This window comes from Strix aluco, chromosome 3 (assembly GCF_031877795.1).
Source record: "Strix aluco isolate bStrAlu1 chromosome 3, bStrAlu1.hap1, whole genome shotgun sequence".
Lineage (NCBI taxonomy): Eukaryota > Metazoa > Chordata > Aves > Strigiformes > Strigidae > Strix > Strix aluco.
Genome location: NC_133933.1, coordinates 47,251,465 through 47,265,566, shown reverse-complemented (window position 1 = coordinate 47,265,566; position 14,102 = coordinate 47,251,465). Strand labels below are relative to the sequence as shown.

The window sequence follows — 14,102 nt, the reverse complement described above, 5'->3', positions numbered from 1 at the left end:
GGGATCAATGAAGGAGGAATGTCCTAATTATGTTGGCTTGATGACTGTGAAATGATGCAGGATTTTCTGTATTTTAGAGTGTATAACCTGTAGGGTAGGTTTATTAGTAAAAAATTTTGATACGTCACAAAATTGTATGAGGGACATATTCTGCTAGCAACAATCTTGCTTTAAATAACAGCAATAACAGTAGGAACACTGTTACGGAGACTTTGTTTGCTTATATATGTTTGCTATAACCAGATACAGAAAACGTAGCCTTGGCTCATTCCTGAGCACAGTGTAAGGAGCATCTTTTTCTGTTTTGTTCAGACTCTTTGTCAGTCAGGCTTCACTGGAGAGAATTGAGAGCTAGCTGGACTGTCAGAGTATTAATTTCTGTGAGGCTTTCTAGAATGGAAGATTGTACTCGTGTTTACTGAGCAGAAACAACACTTTACAACCTGCAATCTTTGAGTGGTGTCTTCCCTGCTTAGGGCTTAGGATAGTACTTATATTACAATGATGTTTTGAAGAGAAACTAATTCGTTGTCTGTTGGCTTAATACTAGTATGAAAAGGTCTGTTGTAGTGTCTGAGTAACTACAAAAGAAAAATGGTAACGAGTAGACTGACAAGTAAGTAGAGGCTTAAAAATTTTTCATGCCTAAGTATCATTGTGTAAGTCAGTCAAAATCCCATGCAAAAGAGGATGTTATTTAATGCTTTTTGGTCTGGCTAAAACTTTAGTTTAAAATACCATTTTACATTAATTTTATTAAAATATAAATAGTGGAAGGTAATGAAATATCTATTAGTTAATAGACTTGAATTACTGTAGTTAGGAGTGATGAACAGCAATTTAATAAGCTATTAATAGTGTGAGGTATTCTTAGTAAACTAACTTTTGAAAAAGAGTGGATGAAATGATTTTGCAACTACCTTTTACAGTTTAATTTTTGAGGCCTTGGAAGAGGCCTCTTCGAACTGTACACAGTTTGAATAAATATGCAGTTTTACAGCTTTAGCGGTAAAAGCATCCATGGTGTAAAAAACTGATTTCCAATAGTCAGTAAAAGTATTCCTAAACTAAAATACACAATTAACATGAAAACAAAAAGAGAAAGAACATGAAAGGATTTCTGGAGGCAAGAAAAGGTGTGTAGTAGTTGCATATTCTTCTATTAACAGAAGAAAAGATCCCCACATAAAATCTAGTTTTACTTTGCTACTTTGTAACTTAGACATTGCTATTACAAACCCGTTTCAATTTTATTACAGATTTTTATGCTAGTCTGTAAAGCTACCTTTTCAATAGCTCAATGATTTTTTTTCAGTCATGACAAGTCAAATATTTATTTTTCTAAGACTCTCTGGTTATATCCCACTTAGAACATAATAGGGTGAAACACACTGCCCTGCAAGGCTGAGAAGCTACTAGCTTGGCCTTGATGCTCAGTGTCTAATGTTTCTGCTATAGAAAATTCATCTTGACCTGGAGATCATCATAAAGATGAGGTCTGGCTACTACCAGTAGCCTAAAGACCGAATTTTGTTTTCCCCACAATGTGAACATAATGGCTAAGAAATATGTTCTTTATGCTAATGTTGAAGCAGAGATACCACCGCTTTGCTTGGCATCCTTTGACAGTGTTTACTACTTCCAGAGTGAATTTTTCTCCCTAATATCTAATTGTAATTTTCTTTGATACACCTTGTATTGATGCTCCTGTTGCTTTCAAGGAACACCTCCAAGAAGAGTGTGCCTCCATTTTCCTTGTAATCACCACTAGATTTGTAAAGAGAACTGTAAGATCCCCCTCTCTTCTGTCTTCTCCATCCAGGCTGATCGAACTCAGCTCCCCCAGCCATGCAGGGTGAGTGCACCAGCCCTGACAAACACTGATGAACTTGATGCAGTTTATTGGTTTCTTTCTTTTATTGAGAGTGGGGCCCAGTACCCCATGTGTCAGCTTGCAAATGCTGAGCAGAGGGGACGAATTGCTTCCCTTCTCTTTGGTGGCTAAGCTTCAACTGTTGCAGCCCAGTATGTGGCTGGCTTTCATAGCCTCAAGGATATAGTAGATTTTTCAGATTCATGGAAAGTGAGGGAAAATAGAAGCATTGGAAATTGCTGTTCAGCAAATCTGTCACTAAAGTGATATCATGTTTTTCTTTCACCTAGAATGTTCCACCTGATTTGTCCATCTGCACCTTTGTGCTGGAGCAGTCTCTGTCAGTACGAGCCCTCCAGGAGATGCTGGCTAACACAGAAGAGAAGGCAGAAGGGGTAAGTTATTAAATATGCACTTTTTTTCATCTTGCAAAATACAACAGTTTTTCCCACTGTACCACAGATTTCATGACTGGCATAAGCTTATAGCATCATGAATTCCTTATGTTTAATTTTCCTTTTTTTGCTACAGGAATGGTCTGATTTTTGAGAAATTCTAAATGCAGCTTTCACTGAAGCTTTCCAGAGTTGTAAATTCCCAACAATTTCAATGTGCTGCGGGTCAGCATACAGCTACAAGAATGTTTTAATTTGAGATCTCATAGTACAAAATACAAAGCTTGATCATTTCTTCGGAACAGCTAAGCTTTATGAGGATTTCTGACTGTATCAAGGGAGACTGTCAAGCAGTCTTAAAATGACTTGGATGTGTACTGTTTTTCTCTGGAAATAATGAAATTATTCTGTGTGGCTTGAGCTAAAATGTCCTATAACTCACCTTTAGAGCTGGGAATAGAATGTTATTGAATCTCGGTGGACAAGAAATATGGAGACTAACACATTTTTGCAGTCTGGAAGATGAAGGATATAGCAATAATGTTAATTGTTTTACTAGCAAATAGGTATTTACAAATAAATCATAGTAGTGTCATTAATGTTCTCTGCTGTGTAATTAATCTGATTTGTTATGATGTAGTTGAGTGTTCCGTATATACCCTATAGGGTTAATTTGAATGCCATGCTCCAGCTCAAATCCTTTAAACTGTAAGTGAGGAAGAATGACTGTAGGCCCAAGAGTTAAACAGATAAAAGAGAAGTAGGGGTTAACCATAAGTCTGTCACTCAAGAAAGCTGGAAGGAGAGAAGCATGCCTCTGATCTTTCTGGGAATGCCTTGAGAAAGCAAACTTTAAACTAACATAGAGTAGTCCGTCCCATAAAATGTTAGGCACTGAGACGGAAAACGGTATTTGGGAAATGAAGTCCAGAAGTCCCATGGATGTTCCAAGATGTGTGCTATCAATGAGAATTTGTCCAAGGACTAACTCCAAAAGCAAGAGAATGAAAAGCATGTTTGCGAGAAGAGGTGGTACCAGAGTAAGCAGATCCATGCTTCTAAATGGGGACTCCTCTTCCCTTAGTTTGCAAATACTGAAACCAAGAGCAAGCAGATCCACAGGAAAAAGGTAAATAAATTCAAAAGAACGGGCACACACAGGCATAATGTCAAAATTCACCATCCAGACCCAAGGATGTGCAGTGATAACTGTGTATGGCCATATGTGTGAAGTAGAGCAACAGTCTTCTTTCTGTTTATTCCCACCAGATGTGGTCAGGAGGAAAAACTAAAGAAAGTGTAGGGGAGTGTGTGTTAAAGTAGTGCTATAGGGCAGAACAGTGAAAGAAAAAAACATTTAATTTTCAAATGCAAAGTATTCAAAGTATTTTTTTTTTTTTTTAATCATAACATTAATTGGCAGATTTTCTCTTGGGCTGTCTTTAGAAGAGTCTTGGGGCCAACTGTTAAGTGAATATTTACTCTTAATAGAGAGATCCCATCCAGAGCACACAGGATAAAAACCCAAGTTCTCTGCAGAATGGTTAGAAAATGTTGGGGATTTTGCTGAGAAGAGGACGTGTGAAAGAGAGCTTTGTAGAGGTCTCAGCTAGAACATTTACACTAGTTTGGGACTATTTTCAGCACTAGATGTGAGCAAAAAAAGACTTTTATAGGGCATAGTGACTGATGGGACCTACATACTCCAAGCTGGAAGAACCATGTTTGATGGTAATCTGGTATTTGCTGGAAGCAGTTATTGATGTTTTCCGTGCATAACCATGAAGGTCAGCGTTCTGGGCATTCATATCCATGCCTAAAGAAAAGTGATGGCAGTTGTACTGATGTACAGTGCTCTGTACTCACAGATCTTCTCAGATGCACGCAAGAAAGATAAAGCAAAGTCTCTGAGTGTGGTCATGATGTGGTTGTCACCTGCTTACAGAGTGTAGTTTACTGTGCTCTCAATGCCTATTAAATCCCAACACTAGCAGAAGATACAGAGCTACAGCTATACCAGCCCAGAGAGCTGGTGTTCACTAAATAATGAGTATATTTTTACTGCAAATTTTGCCTGGGTTCTGTGCAAACGCATTAGGAATCTGCCTGTGTGTCTCTTGCATACTGATATCTTGATATTAGAAGAGAATAATCTTGAAAATAGTAGCTTGTAGATGATCAAGGTCATATTGTTGTTGGTGTCATTATTCTTTCTACTAAGTCTCTGGGAGTCAACAATAATGATAATACTAAAATGACTGAATATGTACTTGATGATAAATTAACAGAACTGACATTTTGTATCCGTATGTAGTTTCTATGAAAATATATATAAAGTTTTCCTTTGTGTTTATAGGTATTTATTTATAGGGTAGGTACTTTTGTTGGCAGCTTCGTATTTGTTTGAAGTAACTGCGTTTTGCATTTAATGACTGATGTGGTTACTTTAAGTTTTATGAGAAGAGATAATTTTGTGCATACATCTGAAGCACTGTTATCTTCCTGGAGCTCCATCAATTTTTTGTTTTAGAATAACAGTTTTTTCTTCCATTTAGGAAAAGAAAGTACAGTAATTTCTTGAGGGATTGTTACTATAAACTGGATTCCATATGACTTCAGTTTCCTAATGGAAAGAATCCTGCAAAGGGAGGTCTTTTCAGCCCTCAATTACTTTTCATTACATTAGAAGTCATTAAGGCTGCTGTGTTTAAAAGTGGTCTCCTTGTGCTTCTTTGATTTTTGTGGTGTGTACTCTCAACTGCTATGTTTATATAATAGGTATTATTATTATATAACAGGTAAGTCAGCAGTAATGAAATGGCTGAGTAATATGAATAAAATCTCACGCTGAATTGAGTCAGAACAATAAACAGCTTTCCTTATGCTTAAGAAAGAATAACTATATGGACTAACTGGATTTAATTTTAATTCTCAATTAGTATGTGCCAGATTACCTCTGCAATAAATACCTACTTTTTTAACACAAGAATCCCAAAATGAGAATTTCCATACTTCATGAGATTAGTGATCCATCTATCTGAGCATACCTACTTCTCTCTCCTGAATCAGCTAAATGCTACTATCAAAGGCAACAGTGGAAAATGAGTGAAATTTCATAAGAAAGAATTTGTAGTGCTCTGTTTCTTCTAGCCCTAGGCACTTCATGCTCTGAGGTTTTATAATTTCCCTTTAAAATATTATGCTTAGCTCTGGCAGTTTATTAAAACATTGAAATTCATAGCTTGATTGTATGCTTTTGGTTTAAAAAATAAAGCCACAACTTGTTTTGTTTGCTCAGGCAGCATTATTTACACTTTTCATTTCAAACAGGTAATTTTTTGATTTTGCTGGGGACTTGAGTGCTATATGCATGTGCTACGTTTATTGTTAGTTCATCCACAGAAAAGAACCAGGAAAAAGGAAAGAAGAAGGGAGGAATCCTGTGGAAAGAGAATAGGAAATAATCATATAAATGAAGTCTATCATTATATGTGTGCCCAGAGACTGGGCTCTGGTCTCTTAGGCAAGCAAATTACAGCTGCTCTGTCCTAGACAGCCCTACAGCCTAGATATTATTTTGTAATTATTTTGTCTTGGTTTTTGAGTGTAACTTTTTATTATTAGAAGAGCAGGTGAAATATGAAGCTGGAAATCCTTAGGTTTATATAAAGACCAGAAAAAGCCTTCAGATCATGTATTCCTAGCCTGGTTGTTAAATTTTTCCAGTGAGTCGTCTTTGGATCCTTGTACCTTGTTTTTCATTAAAGTTTATCAGGCTGAATGATGCTGAGAAAGCAAATCCACAGCTTTCTGGAATAATTTAGGAGGTAGTCACCACAAGATGTTGTAACTATGTTTTGCTTCTGATTCTTTTTACTCTGATTATTTGTTGTGTGGTTTTCTGTTTGGGTTTTTTTGTTTGTTTTTTTTTTTTAATCAAATCTTCCTTTACTAGATTCAAGAGATCTAGCACTTAGTACTTTCTTCTTATAAAAGTGTTGAAATGCCATAATCAAATCAGTTCCTGGAAATTTTCCATAATTATCTTAGGAAATGAAGCATGGCCATCTATCCATTAGTACTCTTGTATTCAGTAACTTTCTGGACAATATAAACAATAGTAGAAACAGGGGTAGATAGTTATGTTCTTCCAGATGTGATGGATACTGGGTAGGAGAAAGGGACCAAACTTTTACATCCCAGTAAGAGGAAAGAAAGGCAAAGTTGCCTGTTTTACATTACCATCAACTGCTCTTGTGCTGGTGTACTTTCTGCACTGCTGTGTTTTCCTCAGAAGAGGTGCCACAGATAAATGGGAAGGAAGTTGTCAGGTTTGAGGTATGAGGAAAGGATTTATAATTTTGTGGCTTCTTTCAGTTTTGAGTTTTAAATGTCTTTTTCATGAAAGTTAGACAACAGATCTGTACATAGTATGCTATTACCAGTCTCACATTCTATGACAAGGAAAATAAATGATTTCCCTATGTCCTACTCGGACTATCCTGCCTGTATATCCAGGGATTGCCTTAATTCTTATTTTCAATATGTTATGTCTTGCTGATACTGGTGATTCATAAAAGGTCTTACAATGACTGGTACCTTTAGATCAGCATGCAGATTTCAGCCATGATACATAGCAGGCAAAGTAGGTGATAATGCTGGTTACCACCAGTTTCTTTGCCAAAATCAGGGCCAGCATGCATACTCTTGAGCAAGCTTGCCTACTTTAAGTCTATTGATGATATACAGGTGAATTTTCCAGATTCTACAAAATTCTCCAGCAAGTTGCTTTTCTGTTGTGTGACAGTGCTAGAGCTGCCAAAAAGAAAAGGCATCCAGACATATTTGACATGAAAAAACATCAGGTATTTTCTTAGTCTCAGTTGCCTCAGCAAATGATTTAGATTTTTGTCTGAAAGTTTTCTGAAATCATCCTCAAGCAAACATGCTGCATAAAAAATAGCTATTAAAATAAAAATTTGTCAAGAGGGTATGCAAATTAAAATGAAGTGTAAGGTAACCTTCATAAAAGCTATCGGTACAAACTCTTATTTGAAATATATTTCAAAGGTATTTTCCTTCATATGCTTCGATATAAATGATTTTTTTCTAAAGGGAAAATTTGAGGATTCAAAACACTGGTACTATCTGAATTTATATATCAAGTGGCTAGTTTGAACTTTCATTCTATTCTAATGCATTTATTATTTCAAAGAGATCAAAAAATGTTTTGGTACAGTGACTAGGTACAGGAATTTAAATTACCTTGGCATTTAAAGGACATTTTATCATAAGTGAACAAGCACAAAGTCATGTATCTATTATATTGGCTAGAACAAAAACCTGCGGTTCTTCTGAAACCAATAAGAGCTTGTGATTCCTCGAGTTACACTTGCTTTGCTTGGGTTTTCTGAAATATATCCAGCAGTTTCATGATATAAATAACAGTACTAGTCTTTTGCCTTGCGATGACTTTTATAGTCCTTGATGATAATTATTGTGAATAAGGCCACTGAAATTTGAAGACTATGGATTGCATGTTACATGCCATACCTTGGTCAATAGATGAGATATATATATACACACATCTATGAAATGACACACATAAATACAGGTGGTACGTGACTTGTTTTCATCTGCCAGTATGGTGTGCGTCTTTGCGTGGATGGGAGATGTTATATCCCATACAGAGGATTGTTGTTAACTGCACCTTTTCATTGGAATGATTTGAGAACTCTTGGTAAACTTTCACAGCAGCTTTAGTTATTTCTGTCAGCAGTGGTAAAGCATTCTTTTCACTCTGGTCTACCAGAAGACTAGTGAGTGCCAAGCCATCCATCCACAGTGAAATCTCATTTCATAGGGAGTGTGTAAAGTAAGAGGCATCATTTCTGGTGAGAGGTGAGAGCTTCTGGAGCTCCTGTTTGCTGATCTGTGCTTTGTTCTGCCAACAGGAGTGTGCATGGGCTTTTTTTGTTCAGGTATATATAGAAGAGTATGAGACTGCTATGGGGCTTGGTTGTTTTTTTTTTTTTTTTTTTTTTTTAAATTTTTATCAGCAAAGCAGGTGGAAAGTTCAATGCCTCTGCGAATGGCTAGGCTTCATGCTACATGAATTGCTCGCTAATAAAATCAGCTGCACTTGGAGGGTAACATACTTCTACTGGAATTGCATCTTAATGGTTCTTGCAGGACAGATGCACCAAACTCACTTAACCTGTATGGAACCAAATGGATTTCTTTCAGTTGCTTCTGCGTCCTTTCACATCAAGTGTCAGCTTTTTGATTACTTACTAGAAAAAATGTACTACTGAAATAAGTAAGGATTTCTTTGTGTCATCTGTAGCAACAAAATGAATGTATATGTAGTTACAGTTTCTGTATTTTGAATGACACCATATACAATGTACTAGAATACATCAGGATAGTGCAGGGCGCTCTAGCATTTATATTGAGGTGATTTTAAGTGCTTATTCAGGAAATCACACTGTATTTGTTCTTTACCTTCTGACTGAAAAACTGAGTAAACTTTTTTGCTATTTGTCTTCCTAGACTTCATTACTTATGAAAAAAATTGGCTCTCATTTACCTTAATATGCTTGAAACTGTCAATGCCACTATCAACTCCTGAGGGATGGTCTTACATGGGGTGGGGGGTGGGAGGAAGAAAAAAAGACAAAGGATCTTATTTCACACTTTCTTTCTCAGTAAAGATATTTAAGCACTTACAACAAATGCAGCATGAAGACTTCATGCTGAATTAATGTGCTGGAGATTCTCAGATCTGCTCTTTGATTGATTGCACTTGTGCCATTCTCAGAGAGATCGAGGGTCAGAGCTGGAAGTAGACTTCTGTTTGATGCTTTTGGGTGTACTGCAAACCCATCTGAAGCTAGACACTGGTCCTAAAAGCAGAAAACTGATGTGCAAGATGCTGTTTTTGGAACACTCAGGCACTGTTGCAGTACTTTTGAACACAGGGAGAACCGGAGCCAATTCAATTCTGCCATTGAAATGGAATGGAAAAGCTATGCATTTGAGAGGGAGATGGTGAAGATGACCTAACCTTTCCCTGAGATTGCAGCTTTGCACAGCTACAAAGTGTACCAGACACAAAGATTAAAATAAGAATTGTTTCAGATTCGATGTGATCCTAGGAAAGAAACAGAATAGCTGAACAAAAAGGTAATGACTGAAAATGACCAGTGTGGAAGTCACTGAAATTGGCACTTTGATGTAACAAGCTGCCATGAAGACAGCTGGGAAATATTGGCAGAAATATTAGGACAGGGAACTCAAGGTGTGCTTAAGGCTTTTATCTTGGATGAGAAAATAAGGGGAATGTCTGTTTCTCTGCTTTTTAACATTCATTTCCATAGGTATTATCCCCTTGCCATCTATAACCTATAGCTGATGCCATTCAGTAAAGATTCCTTGTTAAGTCCTGGAAGAGTTGGTGGGGTTTTTTATTTTTTTTTTCTTTTTTTTTTTTTTAATGAAATTTAAGCACAGAGAAATTGGAAATGGTACAGTTAAATTTGTCTTTAGAACCACAAAACTCATTTGTTGCAGTGGTTGGAAATGATGTAATAAATGATATTTAGGCAAAATACAAGATAAAAAGATAAAACTCCTAAATCCTCACATTCAATTGCTGTTCCAGAATGCTGAAGAGTCTCAGTTTTGCTATGCAGTACTATGTAAAGCTGAGATAGTGTCTTAAACCACTTGTTTTCTTAATGCTACTAGATGATTCTCCAAAGCTATTAATACACTGAGTTTTTAAACCAGGTCAGTCTAGCTAAGCAGTTATAATCAGTAAGCTAAGCAGTGATTGCTAGTTGTAGTTTTTCTGGTTTTGCCTGTCTTCGTACCTCAGGACTGATTTGTGCAGGTGTTGAGGACTGTACCTGATGGAAGCTACACATAAAATGTAAAATAATGTTAGAAATCAGGTCCTAGGCATCTTAAAATGAACTCCCTGTTTTGTGAATACTTTGATTTTAATGGACCCATGCCTTAGACTCTTTAAATGTATTGATATGTCATCGGGGATATTGTGAAAACTGAATGAATATTTGTGAGATTAGCATTGCAGTAGTGAACATCATAAAATTCATGGCATTTAATCATTATGTCTATAGAAGAGTGGTTTTTTCTAATCAATATTCAGTACAATGGTTGCACACTGAGCTGCGATGAAATAAAATAGGAAGTGACCATCCCCTCTTCTACATGCTGCATGAGGCAGAGTTGATGTTGAAAAGGTAATGGACATGTGGAAGCCTCTGTCATTAGACAGTGACAGGAACGGACTGAAATTAAGGTTGCATGGGGGACTATTGTCACTTTCTGTCTTTTTACTGTTTGTCCTAATTTTGTTAACTTTTTTTTTTCATAAAAATTAGCACAATTCTTTTGAAAATGCAAACCCATGATACTTTAGCTTAGTGTAAAGTGATTTGAAATATAAATTGTGCATGATTATATATAATTTTTGTCTGTTACAGCTCTTCTATTACTGCCCGTACAAAATGCAACTTTACATTAATCTCACAGCTGAGGCAAGGCCTGGACAGTGGGATAATCAAACATTGTATTTTCCTCTTCTTTTGCAATGCACACAGCTGTAATCTGAATTATTTGTAAAGTCCAAGACCTTGCATTAAATAAACTATAACTTTCATTTTGCCAAGTTATACAATTATATTGAGAATGGAAATAATAATTATGCAGTATTTTTAAATAGATTGTTTATAACACTATGTAAACATCTCATAATATATATGAAAATTCTCCAAATTTACATTTGTGTTATAATGGCTTCTGGTAGGAATAGCTCTCTGCAGTATTCGGCTCGGTGAATGCAAAATTTCAAAAACAGGGGGATCCTTTGCCTCATTTTAGTGGCTTATGATAGCAAGTTTAAAGAATATTTAGATGGCTGATGCAAAATGCTATGAGTGTAGGAAATGCATAGCAGTGCTATACAGGCTGAGAGTGTAGAAAATGTTAATGGTGTCTGCAGTACTGCATAACAAGAAAGTAATCTGCTATCACGCAGCTCTGTAGGGCCTCAAAGCAACTGCAGCTTACACAGAGGATTCTTCCTCTTGAAATGTGTACTCCAGGAGGTACCGTACCAATGCTTTCTGTGGTAATTGAAAAAAACCCACCCTGATCTTCAAATTCAGTCAAGATTTTCTTAATGCAATTTTGTTTCTAACTCTATCTTGCAGGTGCTTTTGATACTAATGATGCTGTGTATGCATCATTGACTTCCCTGTTGTTTGAGTTTGGATGTGAGTGGTCCTCCCCAAAGGGGTGACATTTGAGTGGCAGCAACATGGATAGCATTTCAAAGAAAAGAACATAGAGCTAGGATTGTGAGACTGAGTAGGAATGAACAGACCAGATTCCTGTCCTGAACAGGAAATTGGAAGGAGTTTGGGGAAGAGCAGGGTTCACCTCTACCGCTTCTGTGGTGTGATAGAGTTGGTGATAAATGTGCATTGTTTCCTGACAGTTGTCACTGAACAGCTCTGGATAAGTAGTATAAGCATGAGGATACATCTGCATATGTGTAACTGCATCTCCCCATGGCAATAAGAAATTTGAATCCATGGTAGCTGCATCACTGCATGAATCTACAATATTTTAGCAAAAATGACAGGTCTGGTGAGAACAGGTGGTATTTCACACCTAACAACTAGTTGTCTGTGGGAAAACTATTTCTTTTGATGCCCAGCCATTCCTTAGTGACCGTGGTAGTGTTGATAAACTGAGAAGGTATGGTTCTGGTTTTGGAAGGTTGTGCTGGAGGGCCATCAAACATTTTGTTTCAATAACAACAGTAAAACCAAAGCCATCCAAGCAGGTAAGTGTACCTGTCTATTTTAAGTACTACTGTAGTGTGAGAGTTACACTACTCCAGGTCTAAAGTTAAGAGGCAATTATTTTGTTTCTCTCTTATCATAGCGAATTACCATTTTTAATGTATTTATGAGGATGGCAACAACTCTTGAATTGGAGATGGGGGTGAAGGAATGTGAAAGAAATGAAGGGGTTTAGGACCTGGGGTGTAAGTGAACAGAGAAAGGCTGAGAACAGGGAGCAGCTCTGTTTGCAGAGGTGAGATTCTGCCTCTGGGCTCCAGGTGTCTGATTTGTAGCCTAGGCTGGGACCTGAGTGCAGCAGAGGCTATGAATCCCTGCTCTTCGCAGGGGCACTCACTTGCCTTTTTGAATGGCAAGATCATCCACCTCAGCTAAAGCTCACCTCAGAGCAGCAGGTTGCAGGGCTTGGGATGAGAACTCTAAACCGAGATCTTGCTTCGGCGTGCATCGGGACCACTCAGCCTTTCCTAAACCTGGATTTTAGTTTTGAGCGTTTGGGCTGCCACTCTGCCAGCAGGGCCTTGTCCCAGCAAGGGGCAGGACTGCAGGCTCCTGGGCAGCCCTGGCCGGGAAGGGAGCTGCCGATTGCTGCCACAGCCTGGGCAGCTGGCCTGCTGAGCTGCCTTTCGTCTCTGTGGCAGGTGGCAGGTCCCACGCTAGCAGGCTCCATTTTGGAGTGTCTGCAGGATCTCAGCTGCGGTAAAGGCTCCTGCTGAGTTCCTGCTGGCAGTCTGGTTTGAGTCGTTCCCCTTCAAAAGCATGCCTGTTAAATATATGTATATATTCACACACATACATACACTGAGGTTAAAAAAGGGAGCATGCTCTTTTTGACTCTTCCTGAGCTCTTTGAAGGTATCTGTCCTTTAGTTTTCAAATTAAAATTGAAACCTGTGCTTTTAGAATACTGTCAACATGGTAAGTGAGAAGGGGAGGTGGTATCCATCATTCATTGCTTTTGTAAGGCCTTTGATCTTGATCCGTAAATGTCTTTTTGATAAACATGATAGTTGCTGAGCTCTGAAGACCGTCCTCCCTTTCCCTAGCAGTCTCCTCTTTCTGCCTAGGCTGCAGCCTTTTCCAGTGTTTGCTGGTTAGACAGTTAGTTGCCCTTTAGTTGCCTTCCAATTATTTGTCATTCCCTCTGTGCGTAAACAGGTAAGACTTTGTTTTCCGTTTCCGTGTGATGGTAGTAAAAGCTCACTCCTTTTCTTTATGGAAACAGCGTACTTTGAAATAGGCAAAGCAGAGAAACTTGAAAAGAACAGGAGGTACTCAGGCTGCTACCCGTAAACCTGACTTCTCTTAGGTTGGCTGTTGTCATCTGCTATAGACCGAATCAATTTGTTTTATGAAGTCCTGGATTATTGTATATGATTTCTGTAGTTAACACTTGTTTGTGCAGATCATGCTAGTTTGTGCTGATGGTGTGAAATGTGCTTGTAATTATGGCAGTACATGCAGCTTCCACTCCTGAAGCAGCCTTTCATAGCTGAAAGTCTGTTGATAAATATGCAGAACACTTACTTTTCTTGAAAGAAGTTTCTATTTCAAAAATATTGGGATGAGTCACAGTAGATAACGATACATACAGAACAGAAGGAAAGGGACAAATTTGGAAATCCTGTTTTTTCATGATTCTTTTAGTGGTAAATTCACATAACCTAGTGTATATATAGGTCATTCAGTAGCAGACTATTTTAGTTAACTGGGTATTTGTGCATTTTTGCTCTTTTTGTAAAATTCCATTTCCAGGTGGTGTTCATTTGTTAGTTTATAAGCAGTTTACTGTGTATAGCTCTACTTCTTCAAAAGAACTTGTGCATTTGTCCAAATTGTAATAATGTCAGTAACTGATAAATCCTTTGGCTGTTCCAAGGAATTTGAGGGGAGGTTTCTTATTCTCTCTCCTCAGCCATGTGTGACTATTTTTTAGGT

At 37.6% G+C, this 14,102-nt stretch overlaps 1 protein-coding gene across 14 annotated transcripts in view; it reads left to right on the top strand.

Annotated features, from left to right (window-relative positions):
* The window catches only part of RYR2 (ryanodine receptor 2), a 441,630-nt gene that overhangs the window by 133,440 nt on the left and 294,088 nt on the right, over nt 1-14,102 (top strand). For all 14 annotated transcript variants that reach the window (XM_074818391.1, XM_074818396.1, XM_074818388.1 and 11 more), the window contains one exon: nt 2,164-2,268. In XM_074818391.1, coding sequence (XP_074674492.1) covers nt 2,164-2,268 — 105 coding nt within the window. The remainder of the gene's footprint in view (nt 1-2,163; nt 2,269-14,102) is intronic.